Source organism: Rhipicephalus sanguineus, chromosome 1 (assembly GCF_013339695.2).
Source record: "Rhipicephalus sanguineus isolate Rsan-2018 chromosome 1, BIME_Rsan_1.4, whole genome shotgun sequence".
Lineage (NCBI taxonomy): Eukaryota > Metazoa > Arthropoda > Arachnida > Ixodida > Ixodidae > Rhipicephalus > Rhipicephalus sanguineus.
In genome coordinates, this window is record NC_051176.1 from 117,695,942 (window position 1) to 117,722,605 (window position 26,664).

Consider the following 26,664-nt stretch of genomic DNA (forward strand, 5'->3'; position numbering starts at 1 on the left):
CACCTGGTCCCATAGCAAACTGTGCGAGAGAGTCGGTCTATGCACCAGCTACTCAATACGTCAATACTTCTCCGACAGGTGGCGCCACACATCTTGGAAACTCCAGAGTCTGACGTCTATGGCAACGCCACGGAGGTTTTGTTTTCCATGAATCAAGCGGAAACGAACAAACAGCATTTTATTACGTCTTTTGATGCTCAGAATCTTCTTTTTTTACTGCTGCTAGTTTGATTACTAGTGATTTATTGTAGGCCGACTTCCCTACGTCATCGGGATCACTTCGAAAATGTCCCACTCGTGGCGCTCGTCATGTGATACATCTAGCTTAATTTCTCGGTAAGTAGGGCACTGCTGTTGATAATATTGCCGTTTTAGAAGTTGTCATACATTGGGCTTTCACTCTAACATAAATTGTTATTTGCCTTTAGTGTCCCTTTCAGACCCTTTTCGTATGCATAATTCTCAGGTGCCAGTTCATTTCCTCTCAGAGGAGAAGCCCGGCGGTTGTAAAGCTTTTAGTATGAATATTGAAGACCTTTATTACTCCTTTCCGCATGAGGACTTGTTAAAATGTGTTAATGACTATTACTGAACAAGGGCACGAGACGGTTTTCACCGTGTGGTGTTTCTATGGGGGCTTTTCTAGAAAGTCTTTCCATGTATTTAAAGTCGACCTTGGTAGGTTGGAAGGAAGGCGTGTATGTGCAGAAATCAGGGATATGTATTGGTTCTAAGGTTGCTCCGGTTCTTAGTGATTTATACCTTAGCAAGACTGGCAAACTTTTGGAAGGCACCTTAGGTAATTCTGTTACTAAGTTTTTTCATTATGTGGACGATTACTTGATTTTCTGTAGTGGTGAGCACTTTGAAACTATGGTCACCTCAGTGAGAGAAAAATTTGAATTAAATGGAGGAGGGCTGAACTTTACTAAAGAGTTGCCTCAGAATAATGGAATACAATTTCTAGACATTTCCTTAACGTTTCAGAAGAACCATGTAATGCTGGCAGTATTTTCCTAGATCTTCAAAACCGCTGTTAAATTTTTCGTTGAAGCGCTCAAAGGTTGTAAAAAACGGTATCGCCATGTCTTGCCTTAAGTGTGCCCTCATCAAGTCGTGTGAGCACAAAACGAGTGATAGCTTTAATGCACAGGTTATGCATCTTTTAGATGTAGGTTATCGTCATGATGCAGTGGCCACTGTCGCTGAACGTTTCAAGCAGTCCATTATGTTAAGTCCGAGCATGGTTGCAGAAAGCGACAGGAAGAAACATGTCGTAGGTATACCGTACATTCATTGTGTAACTCACAGGCTAAAAAAAGTAGGCAGCAGATACGGCGTTAATGTTGTTTTCACGGCTGCCAATAAACTAGGTAAGATTTGTGTCGCTGTGCAGAGGAAGAATGAGCGAGTAAAAGACAAGCGGACCGATATTTGTTTTGTAAAGCACACCAACAAATTTACTGATTGCCGTACGAGTGTGGTGTATAAGGTCCCTTTCAGCTGCGGCCGCTTCTACGTAGGACAGACGGGCCGCTGCATTAACCAGAGATTATTGGAACATAAGAGATCGCTAACTGGAGGCTCACCTTCTAATCTATTTTTACATTGTCGAGAGTAAGTGCACGCCAAAATTCGATGAATGCGCAGTTTTGTACCAGCATAGGAATGAAGAAACATGCCTGATGATTGAGCCATGGCATATCGAGAATAGTGGTGGTGCATGCGTAAGCCAACCGTCGATTAACTTGCATAAAGATGAAATCAAATGCCTTAACAGTTATCTTTCACGTAGACCCCCACGCGTTCCTGATTGATAGGTTCGCCTATTGCGTGGGCATGCGCAGATTAGTTTTCGTGCCTTCTTTCTTTTCCGCCGTTGTGCTTCTATTCCGTTGTTAGTCGGCGTTTGTGGTGTCCTGACTTCTTTCTTGTGTCCGTGTTTGCACGCCCTCTATTTTTGGAAGGAATACTCACCGACTAGCGCAGCTCCCTGTTATTCTAAAAATGGGTCGTTAGCCACTAACTGCATCAGAAAAACAAGATGCAAAATTTTTGTGTCAGTGCTCCTTTAAGCCAAAGCAGGGAGCCACCCCAAAGAGGAACACACCAGCACAACACTTATTTCTGGTTTGCGATAGCTTGGTTTTTACCTCTAGAACTATAAAATCATGAGGTAGTATGATGTTTCAATCAACCAAGATGTGTGCAAAAAAAGCCTACTCGGTAGTTTCTGCACATCTTTTTCGCCTTTCCAGCACTCATTTTTGAACCACCATCCAGTGGATAACGTCCAGTAGCAATGTGTAATGAGGGAATCTTAAACTGACTGCACGACTGAGTCACAACTATTTCTTTACATACAAAGCTGAGAAGAAAAATGAAGCAATCTAGAGATAGGGACAGACAAAAGACAAAGCTTATTTGAATCAATTTACTACATCTAATGCAATTAAATACAAGTGAGGGTCAATAATGTACCCAACAAATAAGAAGCATAAAATAATGAGATGATGGTTACAATGAAAGAGCAGAGTTACGTATGACCAAGAGCACAAAAAGTTCTGTTCAATGTACATACACAAAACACACAGTACACAACATCACTTCAGTAGTGTAAACACAGTGATAATACTAGGCAAATCTGGATGAAACCTAAAAATTAGGTCCCACTAGAACACAGAAAACTGTCCAGAAATAAAAAAAAAGACAGAAAAACCTCACCACTTTAAATATCAGATTTTTTTCATGCAAAAACAAAAATAAATGCATCGATCCCAGATACACTAGAATTATTGTCTACGTCAAATGTTTGTAACATCCATTTGGAAATCCCATCCAAAAGTATAGAATTGCACTACCACATTTTATATAATGAGTGCTCCGTGGCATGCCTATGAAGTGTAAATGTGTTTCTCCTAATATCACCCAAATGAATTATGTCTCGCACTATCAGAATACATAATGGTGATGAATTCAAAACAGCACTTTTGGCACTCACTCATCAACTTCACTTTTTCCGCACCTACTGCCAACTGCATTAAAAAAAAAAAAGAATAGTGGCTGTATCGTCTTCGTAAAACATTTTAAAAAATCCTCAAAAGTAGCCCAGAATTGATAAGAGTGCTTCACTACAAAACACACTATGAGACATTGTAGCAGCTGTCAATAGGCTATAATGATGAAGCACGGTTCCATTTAAGGCTGTCTGTATATTATAGCATTATTTTTGCAAATTTTTTCCGCCACATTGGTCTCAGCCAGTGCCTCGATATTCATATTGCCGAGAGAATAAAAATCTTTTTTTTTTCCCTCCAAAAACAGGTGACGAGGTCAAATAACGCAGCAAAGTGCTTGGCCACGATTTCCTATAATTTATTTAGAAGTGTCGAGTGCACTGTCTGGGACATTTGGCAAGAAATGGCCCAGCAGATATAATCAATTAGAACACCAATACTTATCTGATAACACTTGAGAATGTCGAGTGCTCTATTTGCCTTAACTTTTGATGTGTTTATGTGAGCCAGAAACTTCTGAAGATATTTTTTTGTCATACGTTACTTCAAGAAACTTGGGTTCTTGTTTTACAGGCATTACAGTGGTGGGAATGCCTTCCAGCATTTTGGAGCAGCCATTGGAGCAGGCAAAATCTGCTTTTGGAGCAGCAACCCCTGTGTTTGGAGCAGGCACGGGCTTTTCATAAAGCACACAGAAGAAAATGTAGCTTTAATTTAGTTTAAAGTTCCCTCAGTTTACGTAATCATTTCTACATAGGCAGCAAGCCCTCAAAATAAGCACAAAAAATAAACAAAAGTAGGATTATGTACAGAAGCGGTGACACTAGTGAAGTATATTGCACCAACATGCTGGCTGCAGCATGAAAACTGTTCATAGCAACGCACAAATATACCGGGTATCCCAGCTAACTTGTGCCAAGGGGCTAAAATATGCAATATTAGAGGCAGGCGAGTGAAATCAGTTGCGTATTGTTGACTGCCATGTTGTGCACTAAAGACAATTTTTGTTTTTGTAATTAGTTTATTAATTAGTATAATTAAACTAAATTGCTAAATATTGATTTTAGGCAAGAAATGGGATTTGCAAAGTTCGAGAGTGTCTTCAGAAACTCCCACTGCATTATTTGCGATAAAGAAAGTTTCACGTGTACCATTTGTTCCAAGCTGCAAGAAAAGCCCGCAAAATACAAAAAACACGTGGCTAATGCATTCACGCGCTGCGATCATGCTGCTCTCAGCAGTGGTTTGAGCGAACGAAATCAGTTGAGGCTGCGACTACTTATTGGCCTACTGCATCGACGGAGCTGGAGAGTCCTGCGCTATGCCTTTGCGGGTACGCATAGAGAAAGAACAAATGTGAGGTGATGGCCACCGGCGAACGCGCTGGTACGACTTATCGATGACAACCTTATCGCAATAAGCATCTTCAGCTGCGTTCTCGGGCACGCGTGTCGCGTAGCGCTACCTTAAGCCTACTGCACACTTTTAGCCGCCGATCACTGCCGCCTCGTTGTGCGGGACCGCGTTCCAGCACGCACCGCTTTGTAGAAACGAAAGCAGCTCGCTGTTGCAGAGCTGAGTGTTGCAGGTCATGCACCTAGAAATCTTTTAAATGTGAACATATTCGACAGAGATCTCTCTGGCTGGGTTGGCCCACTTTTTATTTTCACCATAGGTCGGCAAAAAATGTGGAGCTCACTCAGACTCACTCATGAAATATATTTTGCCCTTAGAGCTCACTCGGACTCAGACTCACAAAAATTTTCCTCAACCGGACTCACTCGGACTCAGACTCACTGAAAATTTTCTCAGCCGGACTCGCTTGGACTCAAACTCACGAAATTATTATTCACTCGGACTCACTCTGACTCAGACTCTATCTGTGTCTGAGTGAGTCGACTCATGAGTCTGTTATCGTATAATTGGTTTTATCGACTATGGTGTCAATGCTCTTTCACACCAATATCTCGCATAATTGGTGCTCTGCTTGGCGCCTTTTGATCTCGTACCTTCAAATATGAGTTACCAGTGGTTGCAATCCAGTAAGGACATTTTTATTGAAAGAGATGACTCAGACGAAATATTTTTATCAAGAACTTCCTGTGAAAGAGTTTTCGGGGGCAGGTCATGGTACCCCACTACCTCTGTAACTCACACCTCTGATCAATAAATATTGAGCTGGCGTATGAACTCTAGGACTTTGAATATGTGTGAGTCGACGGGACTATAAACGTGAGCCAACATAAGGCTGATAGTAATGCTGAAGTAGTGTAAATAGAACGATAGGTCGGCAAAAAGGTGTAGAGCTCAGTCAGACTTACTCAAGAAATATATTTTGTGCTTAGAGCTCACTTGGACTCAGACTCGCCAAAGTTTTCCTCAACCGGACTCACTCGGACTCAGACTCACTAAAAATTTTCTCAACCGGACTCACTCGGACTCAAGCTCACCAAAATATTACTCACCCGGACTCACGGCTCGATCCTAGTCTGAGTGAGTCGACTCATGAGTGAGTTTGCTGACCTATGATTTTTACAATTAGAGCCGGGGCTGGCACACGAACCTGAAGAGGCCAATTCTGGAAAGATTTCAACAGTAAACTGCATCTAAATTTGGTGAGAGACCAGCGCAGCATACGTGCCATATCCCGGGATAGTAAGCATAGGAGGAACTGCTCTTGTTGACGTCCAACTTCTCAGCCTCCAATGAGTCCTTGCAATTGCAAAAAATAAAAGCATGCCCGCCTTTCCATTTCCCTCATGGGTCCAAGTTGTTTTACATTTCAAAGCTTTCCACAAGAGAAATTTGTGTGCAAATAGCAATATTTCATCTCAAATCGAATATGGCCAAATAGTGGCCAAAGATATTGAATGTTGAATGAAATATCAAGTACCAAAGTGTGTGCACGTGGCAGTTTCGATCGTTGATGGAGGAGCTGCTGTTCCAGTCAACAGCACTCCTGATGGCAAACAGCGGCGATTTGTACCGGTATAGTTGATAGGCTGCTGGAAGATGTTCTGCTGTCTTTGGCTCTTTAAGATGTTTTTTTTTTTTTCTGATGGCCGTGTGCCATGTCCTATTGTGCTTGATCATCGTGCTTCACCATCACGAGTGCACCGAGTTAATAATAATAATAATAATAATAATAATAATAATAATAATAATAATAATAATAATAATAATAATAATAATAAAAACACTTCTGGTGCTTGTTCACAGCATTCAAGAGGGCTGCCATTCACCTTGCCAAAAAAACTAACAACTGTGCAGCGAGACGCAAGTGCGGAGTTTATGAACATGTGAGGCCGCAGTTCCGGCTGTAGCGTGACCAAATGGTCACATGTGACGCTAACCGCAGTGGTTTTCGTTCCCAAAAAAGTGGAAATACCGGTGACATACTTCAATACCAGCGGGACCTGGGCATCGGGCTGGCTTGAGGGTGACTAGCAAGGACGACTAATCAGCCCAGTGACTGCGTTCATAAATTTCCATTGTGGAATGCACTCGCACATATGCCTCTTTCTAATTATTTCTTTTTGACACGCAAAAATGACATATAATCTCCTTTAAGAGAAACATGTGTTAGAGTGAGTTTTAGCGACCCTGATCAAGTCGCAATATTGGTCACGTTCTTGTTATTAGTTGTGTCAAATGATTTGCAAGTACAGTCAAACTCGCATATGTTGAAGTTATAAAAATGCGGGAATTAGTATGATATATCGTACAATTCGACATACACATTTTAAAGAATTTACCATATTTTAGGTGTGAACTTCAGTGCTTCAGTGCGCACTTCAGTGCGCACTGCTTCATGATATTGTAAGAGAGGCAGCTACACGCCAATACATGGGGCTCTTTCTTTTTTAGTTCTTTATTTTTCCTTTGTCTGTAGTTGGGAGTGCGGGTTATACGCGAGAAAATACGGTATCTATGTAAACAGCATCTCAACATTTCTATACGCAGCTGCGTGCACTCGTTGGGTGCTGGAAGCCTCGAGTCCGCCTTGGCCCTTATGTCGGCCATGTTCTTTGATCGCATCGAGCGTGCTTCTTGGGATGCTGTACACAGTGGCGAAGTCAGACTTATTTTCTCCACATTTGGCTGTGTTGATTATCGCTAGCTGTGCGGAGCACAACAGGTTCTTCCATTTTACGGCACCCATCACACTAACAAAGGGAGTCGAGAATCGCGGAGAAGCGAACGGCACCTGCGCACAGAGTGCCAATGGGTGCGACAGCGAGGAATTGTGAGCGGAAGCATGTGATGGCAAGTGTTAGTGTCTACTCACTTCGTGTGGCACCCTCCTAATCACACAGCACCCTCTCCCAAATACGTGACAGAAAGTCCCCTTCCGTGAGAAAAAAGCCAATCTCTTGTGAGGGAAAACAAACTCCTCAGGGCATTCCGCACTGCCCTATGTTCAATGTATGAAGCGTGCTGGCTATTGTTGTTTGATGTAGCCGTAGATTTTCCTATGCATTGATGTTAAAGCATTGTTGTGTTCGAAAATAGTTCGATATAAAGGATAATTCGATTTACCCGTGTTCGATATAGTTTGGTTTGACTGCACAAATAATTTGACAAAACGAATTCACAAAATTCATATTCATAGAATACTATAAATTTGGAAGTTGAATTGAATTATTTGAACCCAAAGCACATCCTTAAATTATGTAACCACAGTTTTCAATGCAAATTGCGTAGAAGACTTGCAAGGCATGACCACTCTCATTTAAGAATTCTTGTATGATGCATATAAGCAAGTTACAGACACCATAGCTGCAGACTGCTTCAACAAGTGTGAAAGGCTTTCAAGTCGAATATGTAATCCATACATAAGAAATCATAGAAGACATAACACCATCTTTTCCTTGAGTAGGTCCCTGCATAGGACGCTGAACTCTTGTGCCGTTTGTCGCCCAACACTCTCGACATCCATGCATAGAATACGTATTGAATCTGAAAGCCTTTTACACTCTTTAACAGAATGCTGTCCCCAGCTATGATGTCTGCAGCTCGTGTACAAGCATTGTATTAGAGCCCTTAGATCGCTGAGGATGTAATTTGAGAGTTCTCTATGCAATTTACTTTGAAAACTCCGGTTAGTTAAATATGAAACTTTTTCTGGTGGAAAGCTTAGAAATATGAGGAGTACACTGAACCTCTCCACGCATGCATACGTGCATAACTTCTGCTTGCAACGTATCTGATCTTGCTGTGTGGGTGTTCTGCCAGTTGCATCTGTCCTACAGTGTGAGTTGCAAACATAATCACAAATTTACTAGGCAAGAGGCCCCAACATGTCCATAAAATGTATGCAGCATGTCCCCATGATGCCCCTTACAGACATGGAAAGGATGTCGGCAGTACTCAGTATACACCGAAAGTGTGGCTATCATTGACCTCATAGCTGGATATCCATGGCTTTGGGTGTCTACTGCATAGCCAATGGACATCACTGCAGTCGCTGGATTTTGATCAGCATATCAGATCATTCCATATTGTGCTAGATGTACAGAGGTCTCAGATAAGCTCACATAGGCATACTCTATATTTTTAAATTCTATGTGTCTGGGATTGACACATTCAAAATAGTAATTAATGCACTTATAATGCTTAATGAATTACATGTGCAGATGCAGTCGTCTAAACCATGACAGAAGAATGGCAGTCTGTTGAGCACAAACATTTCAACAATAATCCAAACACTATGGCAAAAACATGTTCAACTGATGCTCCGAACTCTGTTATGCTCCCATGCAAAACCCATCTCACATTGAGAGCACTTCACATGAAACGTACATAAATGACACTGCATAGGCTATATATCACATTTCTGTTCAAATTAACGGCTGCAGTGAAATGCTTTCAAAAGCACCATTACGCTGTTTACACGCTGAAGGATGAATTACGGCACTTGCTTTGGCTTTCTGTCATCTGGCTTAGGGTTGTCTCTGCTCCTTGATCTTGACCGCCTCTTCCTTTCACCACTTGCCCTCCTTCTGTCGAGGCTTCCATGCGATCGTGATGATGAATTATGCCTGCTTCGTGAATCCGTAGAAGAGTCATCACGTGACTTCTTGGTGGTTGGTTCATCCTCTTTGCCTGGAGCTCGCTGCTTAAGGCTTCTTTCAAGGACTCTTCGCTGATGGCTCAGCTGGGGGAAAAGTTCTGCACAAGGACATACCTTTGACATTACAAATGTGTTCTCATAATCAGAATTTTATTATGGCAAAAACAGTTATAACGTAGTTGTATAGAGGAGGAGGTCCCAAAGCTACTGGCCCAGGCCTTTTCTGAGAAGATTTTTGGAGCACATGAAAATTATTTTTAGAACAGTAAAATGGGCTTTCAGGGCAGGAAAAAATTTTTCTGGAGAATTAAAAACAAGCTTTTGCAGCAGTAGTCTATAGGAGCAGTTGCAAAACTATTAAATAATGTAAACTCCAAATGGAGTGCTCACATTGGACAAATGACAAGACAAGAAAGAAAAAGTGATAAACGGCATAGTGATGGGGATATATAGTGTACTGTTCTTTCCCACCACCCCAAAATAACATGCTGGCTAATCCACTCAACAAAACCCCAAAACCCAGAGGACAGTGATGAAACAAAAGTCAGACAAGTGGACAGGGAGTGCGCTAAACCTGTCCACTGTCTTCATTCTCCTGCCTTTCAGTCTTGTTGTTTATTCAGCTGCCATTATAACTATGTTTAATGTCCCACATGACACCACCTTGACAACATGCCTTCAGAACCGAACTGAGTAATCATCATCTGTGATCCTGTCGGAAGCAACTGCAGTTTCATCTGCAGCGGTTGTGGCAAACAACACTTTAGTAGTTCTGATTCGGAACTCATTGGCTGTATGCAGTCACAAATGCATGATCCTCATCCATGATCACATTGATGGCGACCACACAATTTTGTACAATGGCTGCGGTGAGTAGTACACATACACCTTAAAAAAAAGGAAGGTGTATTAATGGCGCCTCTTAGTCTAACAACAATAACTGTCGTCTGACTTGTTTGCTTACGTTTTCTTTCTTGGAAACTTGGCACTCGCTTGCTTCCTATCAAAATTGCTATGTCACACTGATAGCACACACGCCGTTTGCTACCTTGAAGCACTGGGCATGCGATGATAATGCAAGAAAAGACACGCAAGATAGACAACTATAATTTTCATAGGAAAGAAAGACACCCCGCGTACACCCTTCGTTTTTTAGTGTGTAAATTGGTTTTTACTCAGTGCAAAGCGTGTGCAGTGTCTCAAACTCAGCAGAAGTTGTATAGGACTAAGAGATTCAATTATGTTTACTCCCACTGAAGCCGCCAGCTACATAGTTATATATGGATGCATGCTTTGTAGCTGACGAGATCGATGGTGGAAAAATAAGTGCTAATAAAAAAAGTATGTGTCAAATGATGACTCAAGTCTAGCGCCGCAGCTGCGCTGTAAAGGAACTCACGAGGCCTTCGCCACTGCAAGCACTAATCAGTCACCAAATGACCTGCAGCTTTTGCACCGATTTTGATTAGAGTAAAAATGAGAATTGTGTTGCTCTAACCCTCATAGACAACAACTGTGGCATCACTATCTAGTGTAGCTTGGCTTGGCTCTGATAGCTGCATGCACCACAGTTCTGGCAACACCTGTGATGTCCCTTGTGATGTTAGTGCTAGTTTTGTTTCTGAAAGCTAGAGCATACCCTCTTGTGCACGGTGGGTGCAGATATACCTTAATTTGGAGAAATGTTGCAGGCTGTAGAAGGGTTTGTGTTTTGGCGCAGTTTGACGCAAATGGCACAGCGGTAGCATCAATAGCAATGGGACATTCTTCGAGACTAATTACAACAAAACAAACAACACAGGAGTTGCAATATCTTGCAATACAACTAGTATAATTAGTGAATGAAACACATATGCATACAGTCGAACCCGTTAATAACGAACTAAAAAGTGCCGCGAAAAGTGGCCGTTGTATCAGTAGTTCGTCGTATATGGCCTCGCCCTTAAAAACGTAACCTAGCGACCAAGCAGTTTTTTTTCCTGCGCATTTTTATTAGAAAGTATTAACAACCCCTCCAGTGACAAGCGTCGCATGCTGCCTGCTCACGAGTGAATTAAGCAGCCTTTGCAGTGAACTGACACCGTTTCACTGAAGCGCGGTACCACCACGTGGAGCTGATCATCCCTGGCTAGCTGCATGCAGCGAGCCTACTCGTCTCATGCCATCACTGCCGGGCCGCTTGCTGCATACAGTATGCGCGCGTTTGTCGGTTCTTCATGCCTGCTTCACTCTGGACCACGCACGGGTGCGGCGAGTAGCCTGTCCGTTCAACGTGGTGAACTCTGCTGGTCGTGCACGACGGCGCGCGGCACACTTGGGTTGTTACCTAATAAAACAACCAGTATACGCTCGCTGTCAATGCATCAATGTTTCTCTGTGCCTGCATCCCGCAACACCAGTGAGCTACTTTTGTTTCTACAAAGTGACGCGGCGGCGGCAACCCTGCGAATGGCAATATGGCACGCTTGTACCGCCGTCCATCAGCAGTTTGCACTGCACGCGCAGCCAAGCAGATAGCTGCAGATGACTGCGATACAATGGCACGTTTATCGTTGGCTGCCACCTCGCCTTCTTTTTTCTAATGCTAATCCCTGAAGGCATCGCCTCAATCGCGCGGAAGTCGTACTCATTGATCACGACTTTGACCGTATCTTAAGCGTTCGTAGTAAAAGTAGGAGGTTTCGAAAAATGTTCGCTATATGTGGACGCAGGTTCAATGGGTAACATAGGAAAATAGTAAGTGCACCGAAATATGGTCGTTATAACCGATGGATCGTTATAAGTGGGCTTGACTGTACTTGTTAAACATGTACCCAGCCATATATAACATGTATCACTGGAGTAATTAAACTGCACAAAATATCAGCATGATCAAAAACACAAAGATGGTCAGAAAGACAAAACCAAGGATGAATACCTTTGGATGCTTCGAGAGCTTTTGAGGCAGCAGCCATCTCTGCTTGTTGGATGCTGAAAGAAAGTTCACATACTCTCTCAGATTATTATGCTAGCTAGAATAACTACATTATTACTACTACTACAGACTAGAGCACTGCACGGGCCCGGGCTTGAGGCTGCGGGCCGGGCCGGACTCGGACCCGCTCATTAAAAGGCATAAGTCGGGCCTTCGAGCACACGCGAACGTTATGCATTGCACGGTCTAAGGTATACTGTGCCAAGCTGAAGTGACACGTGCAAAGAGCTGGCTCTTAGTAAAGCTTAACAATAAAAAAAGAAAAACAGTTGAAGTGCTATTTTTTTCACTAGTATAGATATAGATTGGCGCTGTATATTTTCACAAACGTTTCGTCTGCTGGACGAGACTTTGTCAAAGTAACAAGTACATCGTGGTGGGTTTCCTTATAAACACGCCAGATCATGTATATATATATATATCAGTGCTGGGCAGTATCGAAGATACATGTATCTTCGATACTATCTTAGATACTCTTTGGGTATCTTGTATCTGTATCGTGATACGTCTCGCAAGACGTGTATCAGTATCTGTATTTCCGATACATTGAAGAATGTATCGTGCATCTTAAGATACAAGATACTAGGATCGCAGCACCACCGTGCGAAACAAGAAACGTTGGCGGAACTCTGCTTATGAAGCTGATACTGCTGCCACTGAGTCACCAGAATAGAGCTAAAGGCAGTGACATTATTATATCTTTCCGCCAGAGTTTTCCAGCGAGGAGAGGTGGTGAGCTCCGAGCGTCCCTATTGGTGTAGCAGAGTCACGTGGTGGCGCTCGCGTCGTCTCCACAGACAAGCCCGCGAACGTCTACGCCCAGCCGACCTTTTGTTTTCTCGTTTTTTCCCCTTTTTAGTTGTGTCAGTGCCACGACACTTGGAACTTAGTCACTGTCCTGTGCCGCGTGCTCCAATGCGTGCGGCATCTTTCGCACACATTCTGATGCCGTTGTAGTGCCGTTATCGAAGTTTCTCTTGCATGGTGCTTCGTTACGAAGTCTGAAGAATGCAAGAATGGAGGGTTTCTTTGCGTGTCGTGGTTTTCACATAGCGGTGATTTGAAGGATCTCGTGGATGTAAGTTTGACTTACATGCAATGAGTTTGACTATATGCAAATAAGGTTCTAACAGCTACAGCACCACGATACCGACTCTGGACCCAACAGCACAAGCATTCACCTAACAAGCGCTATCTGGCCATACATCTCTTTTTCCTTTTATTCGAAGAATTTTTAGAATCATAATTTAATTGTTAGCACAAGTATTTTCTTAGCTGTCCATCTTTTCCATCCCATGCATTACCTATGTCTATCTATTGTTTTTTTTCCGGTCTGCTTACTGCACTATGTCTTTAACGTGCTGTGAATTGCAAGCTGTCTGCTTTATTTTTACTTTTAACTGTCTGCGTCATTTCTGGTATTGTTTACATATGTTCCACTTGAATTTATTGTTATGTGAAGGTGCTGATGAGAACAAATACATAATAATACGGGCGCGCCTGGAGTACAAAATAACAAAAATTCTGCTTACTGCTAAGTAAAATAACGAAATTGAGTTTGCGTTATAATAACGTAAATTATTATGAGCCATCTTAAATACCTTAGCAAAGTCATTCGAGAAACATTCTTATACTAAATGCTCCATTTTTCTCACGAGCACCCCAACGATCCGTTTTACGTCATTTTCCATGGGCACTGAACTTAATTGTCATAGCTATTAGGGGTTACCCGTCGCGGTCGCCCAGTGGTTGAGGTGCTTGACTGCTGACCCGAAGGTCACGGCGACCGCATTTCGATGGAGGGAAAATGCTAGAGGGCTGTGTGCTTATGCTTAGGTTTTCGAACTCCAGGTGGTCGAAATTTCCGGAGCCCTCCATTACAGCCTCTCATAATCATATCGTTCTTTTGGGATGTAAAACGCAACAATTCATATTTGCTCTTGGAGGTACCGCCTCTATCGTGTTTCTATCGCTATGAATGAAGGAAAGGAGATGACTCTTAAGGGCTCGTTTTCTTTGTTAGACACAATATTAATGAGAAATAACAGACAATAACGCCAAGGAAAGTATAGGGGGTGTTATCTGTAGTATTTAGAATATAAATGTGAAGAAAGTAAAGTGGACGAAAAGATAACTTGCCGCCGGCAGGGACCGAACCTGCGACCTTCGAATAACGCGTCCGATGTTCTACCACTGAGCTACGGCGGCGGTCATCCTCCCGTCCACTTTATGGGGTATATATGTGCATTTAAACCTTGGAGTGTTAGTCAGCGCCAATCGCAGCCATGGCGGCGAGTGTGGAACACTCTTTTTTCGCCTGTTGGCGTCACGTAGCACGTGATCTCTTTACGAGCTGGTAGCTGACCAATAATGCCTCGCATACTGCCTGAAGGCATCAAGTCTGCCAGAGCGAGACCCTCGCTATGAATGAAGGAAAGGAGATGACTCTTAAGGGCTCGTTTTCTTTGTTAGACACAATATTGACGAGAACTAACAGACAATAACGCCAAGGAAAGTATAGGGGGTGTTATCTGTTGTGTTTAGAATATAAATGTGAAGAAAGTAAAGTGGACGAAAAGATAACTTGCCGCCGGCAGGGACCGGCAGGAAGTTATCTTTTCGTCCACTTTACTTTCTTCACATTTATACTCTAAATACTACAGATACCACCCCCTATACTTTCCTTGGCGTTATTGTCTGTTAGTTCTCATTATTATTATACTTATTCGCTGTGTTTTACACGGAACCGCTTTTCTATGTTACGTAGATATAGCTGGTTTCCTTATTTAGGCTTTCTTAAAATATATTACTGTTACTAATCGCCAGTTAATCGGAGCTATAGGTGCGAATAGTGTGAATAGCGGCGGTGTCCTGCGGTTCTTTGTGCAATAGGTGATCTGTTATTGCGAAAACCGCAATAAGTTTACGGGCAAGTCAGAACTCCACAGCGGTATCTGCACTATATGGTGCGGAGGCTTCTTATTGAAGTTCTTGTGATTAGATGGCAACCAGCTAGCTGGTCGGCAAGCAGAGCAGTGACTCCCATCAATTACAAAAGCGACAAGCAAAAACCGCTATCTGTGATGTGTGTAAAGAACTGTCATGTTAAGCAGCTAAAGCAACGCCATTAAGTTGTTTCGGAATGAAACTAAATATGTTGAGCAAGAAGTAGAAAACCGTTGAGATCTAACAGATATTTTGTTCAAATGAAGCAAAATTGGTCACAGTTAATTAATTTTCAATCCAACACTTTTGTGCATAGGTGTTTAGTGCTACCTTATATATATTTATGTAATAACAAATTTGCGAATGTATCGAAGTATCTTAAGATACAATTGGAATGTATCGTATCGGATACAATCAGTGTTGCAGTATCTTGTATCTGTATCTCAAATACTTCTTGCCTGAGTATCTTGTATCGTATCGCGATACAATTTCAAAGTATCTTTGCCCAGCCCTGATATATATATATATATATATATTCCTTGATATTACGTGCCAAAACCACGATATGATCACGAGGCACGCCGTACTGGCACCGGATCAATTTCGACCACCTTGAGTTCTCTAACGTGCACCTAGAGATAAGTATATACACGTGTGCTCTTGCATTTCGCCCCCATCAAATTGCGGCCGCCGTGGCCGCGGGAATCGCACCCACGTCCTAGGACTTATCAACGAAACAGCTTAACCGCTGAGCTACCACCGCGGGCAAAGCAACATTTCGATGCATGTACACACCGGATTTTCCGTTCGATCGCCCGCTACAAAACGCACGGCATCATTAATAATCATCATCAACAACTAATATCCTCTAGCGAGCCTGGGTCGGGTCTGGTAATGAACAAGCGCGCCCTGGATTAGTTTAGTAATGAACGCCCGGGCCCGGGCCGGGCCTGGGCTTGGAACGACGGGCCCGGGCCGGGCTCGGTCATGTACGCCTGGGCCCGGGCCGGGCCCGCGCTTGGAACCATGGGCCCGGGCTGGGCTCGGGCTTCATAAAGTGGGACCGGGCCGGGCCCGGGCCGTAAAATCTGGCCCGTGCAGTGCTCTACTGCAGACTCCCTTTAACCAAGTATGCTACAATGAATTATCTTATAACACAAAAGGAACCTTCACAGAATGTTGGAGCCCGCACGTGGCCTACCTGAAGCAGCGCCTGACAGCAATTTCCCAGTTATTCAAGTTCTTGGCAGGAAAGACGTGGGGGATGTCAGTAGACGCAATGCTGGAACTCTACAGAGCGCTCTTTCTCGGTTTTCTTAGATATAGCCTGCCCGTGCTGAGTAATACTTGTAAGACCAATATTCGTGTTCTGCAGGCAGTACAAGCTCAAGCACTCAGAGCGTGCCTTGGTTTGCCCAGATGTACGTCAATAGAGGCAACTATTGCGATTGCTCGTGACCATCCAATGCAAACTCACATTACGGTGGAAGTCCTGAGAACGCACATCAGACATTTTGCACGTGCTCCCTGTCATCACCTTGCAACACTGCCTTCAGAGAGGCGCCACACATCATTTTTTAAAACTATCGTCAAGTACAACGACAAACTTCCCTCGGGCTTCACCACTGCATCTAAACCACCGATGCCCCCTTGGTGTTTTATTCAACCCACAGTTCAACTCAGTGTACCAGGGATCCGGAAAAAATCTGAGCTGTCGTCACCTGTGTTGAAACAACTGTCGCTGCTTCTTTTGTACGAGAAGTATGCGGACAGTGTACATATATATACAGATGGTTCCACAAACATCCAGTGTTCGTCCGGTGCGGTGGTTGTCCCAGCAAGAGATATTACCATCAGCTTTAGGACCGACCACTCCACGACGTCGACAGCTGCGGAACTAGCTGCTCTGCGCGCTGCACTTTGTTTGGTTAATCGGGAACCACCTCAACATTGGTCTATCCTCAGTGACTCAAAGGCAGCCCTACAATCTGTGCTATCTGCTCTGCGTCGCGGGCCATATGAACAGCTCGTATTTGAAATTCGAGGTCTTCTCCACACTTCATATGAGAAAGGGCACCATGTGACGTTTCAATGGCTGCCAAGTCACTGCGGCGTCATAGGGAACGAACAGGCCGATAATGCCGCTCGGACAGCTCATGAAAGCACACAGGAAGATACCATCCCACTTTCAAGGTCTGACGCTGCCAGCAGTCTTCGAGGCCTTGCACAGGAGATCACGCTCGCTCTATGGTGCCCACCAAGCAGCCAAACCAACCGGACTAATCGTCAACGCCACCTGTCCTCTTTGATGCATATCTGTATGCCAACTGGACTCCGCCGAAGAGAGGCCACACTGCTTTATCGCTTGTGGCTAGGGGTGGCATTTACGAAATCCTATTCCTTTCGAATTGGAATGGCCGACAACGCTCTCTGCGATGCCTGTCGTTGCGAGGAGACGCTACACCACGTCCTGTGCGACTGTCCGGTATATAATGCTCAGAGACAGTCATTGGCGTCCGTTCTAGCGCGCCTTGATAGTAGACCAATGTCTGGTCAAACAATACTTGCATGTTGTCAACAGAAGACATCACAACTGAAGGCGACGAAGGCACTGCTGAGGTTTTTGAGAGCGACGAACTTGGCCAAGCGCCTGTGACAGAAATGTCGCGTACCACGCAGAAGTGACCAACTACCACGCAAGAGTGACCGACTGTTTCTATGTGTGCTATGCTACCACGCAAGAGTGACCGACTGATTTTATGTGTGCTGTGTCATGTGCTATCTTTCTATCTTTCTCTCTCTCTTTCCTCTCCATCTTTAAATCTCCCCCACCCTGTCCCCATGTGTAGGGTAGCAAACCGGTTGTCCTATACTGGTTAACCTCCCTGCCTTTCCTTCTCTACTATTTCTTCTCTTCACCGAATTCCCTAAATGCTGAGAAAGTTCCACAGATTTTCAGGATTATTACAAAGTGATAACTTCAACTATGCAGATGTAAAAAATTCACACAAAAGCACACATGTACTTGCACATTGCACTGTTTACAGTTTCAAGATTCCTTCATGCATGTTCTACAAGAAAAAATTGCTTTATCATCCATAGAAAGAAAACAAGTAAGGGTATTTTATGCCACTGTCAAGTGCAACTAAATACTAATCAGAATTGAAAAATGGGAAATCAGTAAACATAACAAACAATTTAGATGGGTTCGATGCAATGAAATGACAACTACAGAAAAAGAAAAAAAAAACACACACACACAAGGAAACCAAAGTTTACCTGTGGCCAGATCCTGTGGCAAGCCTTTTTCTCCTGAAGTAGACTGCCACTGTGTAGACCCTGGTATTGGTTGGTCCTTTACACTCAATTACTCTGCAAGTGCAGGAGCAAAACATAAGTAAAAGACGTACCAGCAATGTAACACACACGCACACACACAATTATTTATTAAGAGACTTGATAATCTTAATTTAGAGATAACTTTTGTAGTTTTCCCCGCTTAGCTCACCAGAGAAGTAAAACCTGATTACTCATTTGGAATGATGGCAGCTGCATTTATGTGAACGCAATAGTGGCACATGACATTAAAATATGCCAGCTGGAGCAGACTAAGCCACTTCACCCAGTTCGTATAAATGATAGTGCATTACATTCAGGGAGATGGGAGAAATAAGAAGGCTATGGACGTTGCTCTCTCCTCCACTAACCAGCAAAACAATTTCTGGCTTGTTTCCTAAGGGGCATAAACAACATGTAAATGCTGTTGCACAGTCTTCTATGACACACTAAGAGGTGTGAAACATTACAGCTACATTCATGCAGACATGACTAAAGAAGCAAATGTTTAAATGCTAGAGCTGTGCGAATAGCAAAATTTTGGGTGCGAAGCGAATTCGAATATTAAAGTTTGAGTGTGAGTCAAATAGAATATTTTTGAATACTTCGAACCAAAATTACAGAAAAAAAGTTCAGAGCATCCCTAAGAACATTCCTATGAGATAGGAACATAAAAGCGTTTCTTTTGGCTATGCTGGGGACACGCTGGAGGGGTGCTGCTAAGTCGTGTTCCCTAGTTGTCTTATAAAGAATGAGGCAATGCAGAAGCCGAATTGTGTTTTTTTACATGATTTGGTACAACCAAAGTGGTGTCGACAACACTTCCTCAGCCTCTCCTCCTCCTCTAACTTCTGTGAAAGCCCAACTGATGTGGCGGACAAGGGCGCGCTTTCTTGGAGTCGGGAGCCCCTCATCTGCTGCGTGGATTTACCTCTCCTATTTCGCGACTGCGTGTGGTTTATGCGGCAATTGTTGGTGCCGGTGTCAGTTCCGGTGAAAAAGGTTACGTGTTTTCAGCACACGGCTTTTGCGGACACCGGACGAGTGCACGCTTTCACAGACCTGGCCAAGTAACACTTTCTCATTAAAATGAAGTGAAAACATGGTCAGAAAGAAAAGAATTCCTTTTGCAAGGTGACCCGTAGACCTGGCGGCAGTGCGCTATCCGCTGTGTGGAAACGAAACTGTGCTGCTAGCTGTCTCATAGCGACGTGGGTGATGTAATGCGCAGTATTGCCACAAGCCTGGATAACTTGATATTTCACCGTTTTTTAGGGTGATACTAATGAATTTTAACAGCGAAGCTGTTTAAGCTAGCCATAATGTGCGGCCTATCAGAAAACTATCATTATCGTGAACGGGTATGTGACACAGAACTTGGGCAGATCCCACTACTCACCGCTATGGCGTGGCCTGTAATAACCCCGAGAACGAGTACAGAGAGAGAGGAGACAGAAAGAGAGAAACAAACAGAGAGACGGAAAGAAAGATGTAAAGAAAGAGAGAGAGAAAAATGTTTGCTGAAAAAAAATTCTTCATAGGGTGGGATTCGAAACCGCGTACCCTCGATCTGAAGGTGAGCACCCTAACCACTCGGCTATCCAGGCACGCTAGCAGAGCATAGCATACATAGCCTTGTAATAGTATAGTGTAGCAAGGGGGTAGGAAAGGGAAGTGAGCATGAGGAGGAGAGATGTGGTGGTGAGGGGGAGGAAATCCCACTACTCACCCCTTGTTCACTAAGAGAGAGAGAGAGAATGCTATAGAAAGAAAGAGAGAGACAAAAATAGAGAGAAATGATGGGAATAAAGACATAAAAAGATAGGAAGACTTGGCATGACTCGTGCTAAGCTGCCACACTTGGAAACAGGCAAGGTAACGGCGGCTGTGAGAAGAGCCCGAAGCAATGGAAGCCCTATGCCAATGACATGCCCGTAGATCTATGAGAGGTGCGAACGCTCGGTGCTGGAGTTTAGACATCCGTGTCGTGACTAACCTAGCGAAAGCCTAGCAACAACCTAGAAGCAACCAGATTAGACTTGAGAATCGTCCAGCTTTGCTGTTTCAAACCTTGCGCGACTTGGTGCAAGCTTTGGCAAATATTTTATAATCACGGGCTGATTTCACGGCGCCTAGACATTATTTGGAAAGCACGTTTCGCAAAATGAGTCGATTGAGTACGAAACCGAAACCATGTTCGTGGCATTAGCAACAGCCAACCGCCAGTGGCAGATGTAGTGACATCGCCACATCGCCACATCGCCATCACAAAGTGGCGATGGAACGCATTTTAAAGCTAGTCTGCGCAAGCTCATTTCATGCTCGACTACGGTCTGTATGCATCAAATTTGTTCCCAGCGAAGTGGCAATGGTGACGCGCCCCTTCCATTATGAAAGCTCATATCAAAGGAAAGTTATTTCGCATGCTGAAGACAGCTACGTCGCGTCTATTCTGCATGCCCGAAACCTGTGTACGTGAGTGGTACAAACAAAAGAAGAAAATCTTCAGCTGGATGTTGACCAGGAAAAGTTTCTACGGCTCAAAAATGAGAAAATATCCGGACCTCGATGCCAAGCAGCTTCGTGCAGACAGTGCTTCTAAAGGTAACGGCCCTTGTAACGGCACGTGATCGAGGCGTATCCAGAAATACCACGTACGGTTTGTGCTGATGACAATGGCAATGCGGACAATGCCGCCTTGTTTCCTTGAGACGCGAATGACATTTACACTCTTTTGTGTTGCACTTTTGCGGCACTTCGTGCTCAGCATACTCCAAGGAATGTGCAAATTAGCCAGGTTGCGGCCAGATATACCTAAATAAACATGGCAACCTTGACGTGTTTGCAGCCTTTCAGCACTCCCAGCACATGCAAGTATGGTCTTTGAGATCGATGCACGCCACTCAAAGACACCGTCGCTTGCTGTGCGATTCAGACACCCCCTAGTGCCACCCAATCTTGTATGCCTTGTGTGCCTCTAAGCTCCGTGAACTGTCAGAATTAACCGCAGTGCAGCATAGACCACCTATGACATAATTCGCTGGAGTTGAGAATATCCATACTATAACCAAAACAACATTTATTAAAGGCTGCACGTGTGCAAAACATGAACAGGCTGCCGCGCATGTGACTCGTGTATGAATTTGCAGGCGCTCAAGTTTTCAAATGTTGATAGGTTATGTTTGCGGATCTGTGGTGCCAACATAATGAACACAGGGGGTGGAGAACAGCGCCATAGTGGAAAGTCACTGAATAACTTATTGGACTTCCTCCTTTATGCAAATTTCGCCACAGTACCACACTGCGCAGAAACAATATGTCAAATGGCAACTGAAATTTTGCCTGCTTTTGATTTTCCGTGCATGAGCGCAAGGTTGAAAACAGTGCCGACCACAAAACCCCGAGCCACGACTTGAGTGTTGCGCATGCACGCCCTCGTTTTTGCTGAAGATGCAAGTCACCCCCTTCCAAATGCAACAACCGCAAAACGTCTCGTTGACTCGGCATCAAACTGCAACATTGTTTCGCGGTCACTACCGACAAGGCAGCTAGGGCTCGTTAGGCCTAGCGCACGGGTTGCAACTTGGCATGCCATCATGGGAAGCTTGCCGAAGACAACATGGAGATTGGGCGTAGAAGAGATCACATTCATGAGTTAAACAAAGGGCACCACATGTGAAATGAAGTTTCGGTTGACGGTTGGGAGAACAGCCACTGCAACTATCCAGCAAATGTCAACTAAGCTTGTAAGTACGCCTGCTGGTGGCAAAGGCGAAAGCTCGATCGTATCTTAAAGCATTGTCATCTGCGGGAGAATCGAAGTCACACGTGTGATAGCTGCACTTTATGACAACACAATTATTTTCCCGACAGAAAACCGAAGAGCCAAAACTTGAAACGAACACAGGCACCCGTTCGGAGCAGAGCACGCACACGGCAAGTGGCCGGAGCAAAGGCTCGCTCCGTCACCTAGGCAACTGCTCCCCCACCTCGCACTGCATGTCCGTGTTGCGCTGCCCCCCCCCCCCCTTTTCCTTTCATATTTTTTTCTTTCTCATTTCTTATAATATTTAGTTTATGAGGGAAATAAAAAAAGAGCTTGTTACTGACAAGATGCGTCCATCTGGTTCACCAGAGCTCTACACGCTCAGGTGAGGCAGTGATCAGAGAACTACCCAGCCAAAGATGATCGGTAATATAAAAGTAGGTGATCTCAGCAAAATTATTCATACAGTAAAAGCTCGTTAATTCGACACCCGTTAATTCAGAAATTCGGATAATTCGGACGGCTCTATTGGTCCCGGCCGAAGTGCATGTTAATCTATGGGACCAAACCTTCGTTAATTCGTCAGAATTGGGCTCCGCACCGCTTAATTCGGACAAATTCTGACGGCTGCCACTACACAAATGTGTGGTAAAGCAGCGCTGGCACCACTGGGGCGAAACCGAAACTTGGGTGGCATCGCCATCGTCATTAACTAGTTGGGGCGATCGCAGCGTCACCGAACGTCGGCGTCTTCTTTCTTCGCTCCAATGCCAGGGTTACCAGATTGGGCTATTAATAGCCAAATTGGGCTTCTTTTTGTTCGAGTTGGCGTCGAATTTTTCTCTTTGGCTATGTGGCTATTTTTGGGCTACATTGCTATCGACTAGGCAAGAATTCCAAAAAGCTACAAAATGTAGATAATTTTAGTATCGGGGACCCCAAACGGCTTACGCACGCACGCTCTTGCGCTCATTTGTACACCTCCAGCCTTACAAGTACCAGGGACCCCTAGCAGCTGCACCCACGGAGAATGCAAAGGAAAGCAGCAGCGTGCGTACGCGAGTGTCTGGGGGTCCCTGGCACTAAAACTCTCTAGTAACTCAATGCACCTTGTCAACGAAGGCGCCCTGGCAGCCGCCATAAGCCCCTTTGGCTGTTGTTAACATGCGTGACCCCCCAAAAATGCAGTACCGAGGCGCGACGTTGGCTTTGTACTCCTGTGCAGAAGCCAAGAAATGTGGTGATCGTTCTGCCTGGGAAAAAGCTCTATACAAAGAACGCCAAGGCTTACATGCGCATGCTGCTAATAGGTCCCGCCATCGAAACATTCCAGTGAGTTGAACGATCCCTGCACCTAGAGACGTAGCCCAAGAAAGGGCTTCACGTGTCGTCACTTTGAAACCGTGTTGATGGTTCATGTTTTCTATAGACTTTCTTGACTTCTACTACCGTAAAATGCCGAGCAAGCACCCCCCCCCCTTTCCCCCACCACACAGTGAAAGATAATAAGAAAGATGTGGAGGGGGCCCTACCCATGTAACACAAAACCTCTAAAAGACGTCTCGAAACGGCTACGGACGGCTATAGACGTCTTAGTTTACGAGAAGATCAAGAATAGACATTTTTGCAAAATAAAGAACTTGCCTCTCAAATATGCCTGCGTACTGTTTATTACCGTTTTCAACAGCTACGACATAGCCAGAGTGTATTCTGCCAAAGAAGTCCACAACGTCTACTTTGAGACATTTTTAGACATTCTGGGGGAAAGTGCGCGCGCAACGACTATCTAAATGATTCGATCTTCAAATGTTTTGTCCACGAGCGCAAAGGCGCCAAAACGGCATGTCTAAAGAGCGGTGACTGTCGCTTTAGTGAAAGAAGAGACGCAGAAAACAAAGCCCTCAAAATAATTGGTTTCGCTCCGCAAGGCGCGTTTCTATCAGCAGTTTGGTAAGTATATTCTTTTCAAGCCAAGGCGGCTAAGGCCGCGCAACGCTCGCGCAACAGCGAACGACAACAGAAGCAAACGCAGGCAAGCCAGGCAAGCATGATACTGATGCTACGCAGTCGGAGGCTCGAAGCGCTCGAAGCGGGTGTTGTCGAAGCGCGCATGTTTACCCCTGCATTCAAGAACATCTTTTCACTCGGCGCTCCACCTTGACTCAATGTCGATGGCAGATACACCTATTGGCAGGAATGTTCACTAAATATTGAGCAATAGGCGGGATTATTTTGTGAGAACCGTTGTGTCTTTTCTGTTGGATGGTGACGCTGTGTTCAGCTCGGTCAAGTGAAGGGTGAGGCTTGTTTCAGAATACTTGTTCCTTCCTCTCCCTTTCCCCTCTTCCTCCACTAGTTCGCGCCAGCCGCCAGTTCGCGGCGGCTCGATCGGCAGCAGAGCTAGGCGACGGCCGGCGGTCATTTGTGTTTTGTGTAGCGTTGTCAGCTTTTGTTTGTGAACGGATGAACGGATTACGGGCTGTTTGGCATCAAGTAACGGCGATCATACTGTCTGTCGCATATTTTCCATCAGTGTTTGGTGAAACAAGCTTCACTGTGCTTTTTGCGACGGTACGTTCCTCGGTACGTTCGTTTCAAGAAGCGATTGTTCTGCTCACCACCTTCTTTGCAGCCAGACAAACAGCTAAGAACGTGTGCACGTTCGGATAGAGCGCTTTTTTCGGTAAGTGCACCTGACCTTTCGTCGTTTTTACTGAAAGGTTTTAGCATTGTGATTAAACTGTGAACAGTTCTTTGCTAAGTTGAACCGCGTGGTCGAACGCGAAACTATAGTATACGCGCCGGCCGCGAATCGTGAGCCAGACTGACTCGCCCTATTTTGAGTAATTATGTTTTGCGCGTTACAGCTCGTGGCTCCACGCACGCACGCAAGTGACAGGCCGACATAGTTTAGGCAAGCATGCTTACAACTACGCCAGCCTGTCGCTGACAAAGTGCAAAGCTTCTACCGTAGGCGCCTCGCCTGTAGGTGCGGTTATGATTGATTGTCGTTTCTTAATACATGACAGCATTTTATCATATCTGTAATTGGAAATGTTTCTTTAGAGTGACTTGATGATCTGTTATTTGTTGTAAATCCTGCGTAGCTTTACTTGCTTTCTCTGTATGCAGCTTTTCTTCACTGCTGTTGTGCAAGATATTGGGCCTGAGACCACGCCAGCTAATGCGGAAGCCAGTGCAGTTTCTTTGACGAGACTTGGAGTGCATTCATGCAGAATTTTATTTACGTCGCTGCCGTGCCACTCAGCTTCACCTTGTGCGGTCACCCTCCGACGTGTTTTGTGCCACATTTGGTTGTGCTTTATTCATTAATAAAGCCGATTTGACAACATCATGGGATAATTTATTGTTGCTGAGAAGCGTGATTATTTATTTGCGTGCCATCCGCTAAACGTCATTTATGTAGTACAGTACACGTGTTGATCCCCTGCGTACGTGTTCAAATTTATTATAAACCGATGTCTTTTACATGAAAATTGGATATGTATGGTGTGCTGAAGTAGCCAATAATTCACGCGGCATATATGAGCGACCGCAACAACTTGATTCGGTCCGCAATAAACGCGAGTAAACTCAGCGTCGAAAACTTATATATGCAACAGTGGGGACATGCGTGGGTGAACAGGTATGTACGTATGTTAGTGATCTTGCTTGATTGTTTGGTCACTTGCTCGACGACTGACATAGGAAGTGTGAGAAAAACAGGAAAGTGCTCTCGCGGGAGCTCTTTTGGTCCCTTCAATCTCTATCTTCCTATGGTAGCCGTCAGGCTGCCGACCAAACATCTGCAAAGACAGTTATATTAGTTTATTTTATATTTCGAAAGTCCAAAATTTCGAAAACGGCGAAAAAACAAGAACGTCTATAAAACGTCTTATCTTGGTCTTTTCAAAACGTCTTCTAAAGACGTCAACTAGAGGGACATTAGCACAGCTATCAGACGTCGGATAGACGTCTACGGCTACGGGAATGTCTTGACCAAGACGTCTATTAGCCCTTTTTGATAGCTGTTCAAGACGTCTTGAACAGCTATCAATAGCTTCTTTTGTGTTACATGGGTAGCACTTGCTCAGTCCCAGACCAAAATTCAAGATAGCAGCGGAAGTGCCTCTAAGTAGAATGTACACCTGTGTTTCTTATGAAACGCTTTGTTGAATACGCGTGCATTTACAGTTTTTACTGAATCGGAGGGTGTCCGTCTGACATTTCACGTGTTAGGACAAGAGTGGAAAAACGTTCTTCAAATACCCCAACAATTTGCGACAACCCGGAATGCGACCCCGAGCGAGTGTTGCCACGGCTGCTGATTTAGCAATAGATCTACTGATTTTTAAAATTTTCTGCTGATTGAGTGATAAAGTGTCTAAATCTACAGAAGTGATCGCAAAAGCTGCTACTTTTTCAGCATCGAGTTTATTTGACGTGGTGCCATGTGGCGACGGACAAAAGAAGAGGGAAAGCAACTAGTTTGCTCAAATACAGCAAAATATTGCTAGGAATGCGCGAGCAAGTGTATTTTCCAAACGAACAG

The 26,664-nt window shown here is 44.4% G+C and overlaps 1 protein-coding gene across 1 annotated transcript in view; it reads right to left on the minus strand.

Annotated features, from left to right (window-relative positions):
• Window positions 1–2,067: 2,067 nt before the first annotated feature.
• Window positions 2,068–26,664, minus strand: part of LOC119379039 (ribonuclease 3) — a 183,722-nt gene continuing 159,125 nt past the window's right edge. The window contains exons 20-22 of the mRNA XM_037648182.2: window positions 18,290–18,382; window positions 12,008–12,060; window positions 2,068–9,188 (exon numbers count right to left, since the gene is read on the minus strand). Coding sequence (XP_037504110.1) covers window positions 8,926–9,188; window positions 12,008–12,060; window positions 18,290–18,382 — 409 coding nt within the window. The 3' untranslated portion in view covers window positions 2,068–8,925. The remainder of the gene's footprint in view (window positions 9,189–12,007; window positions 12,061–18,289; window positions 18,383–26,664) is intronic.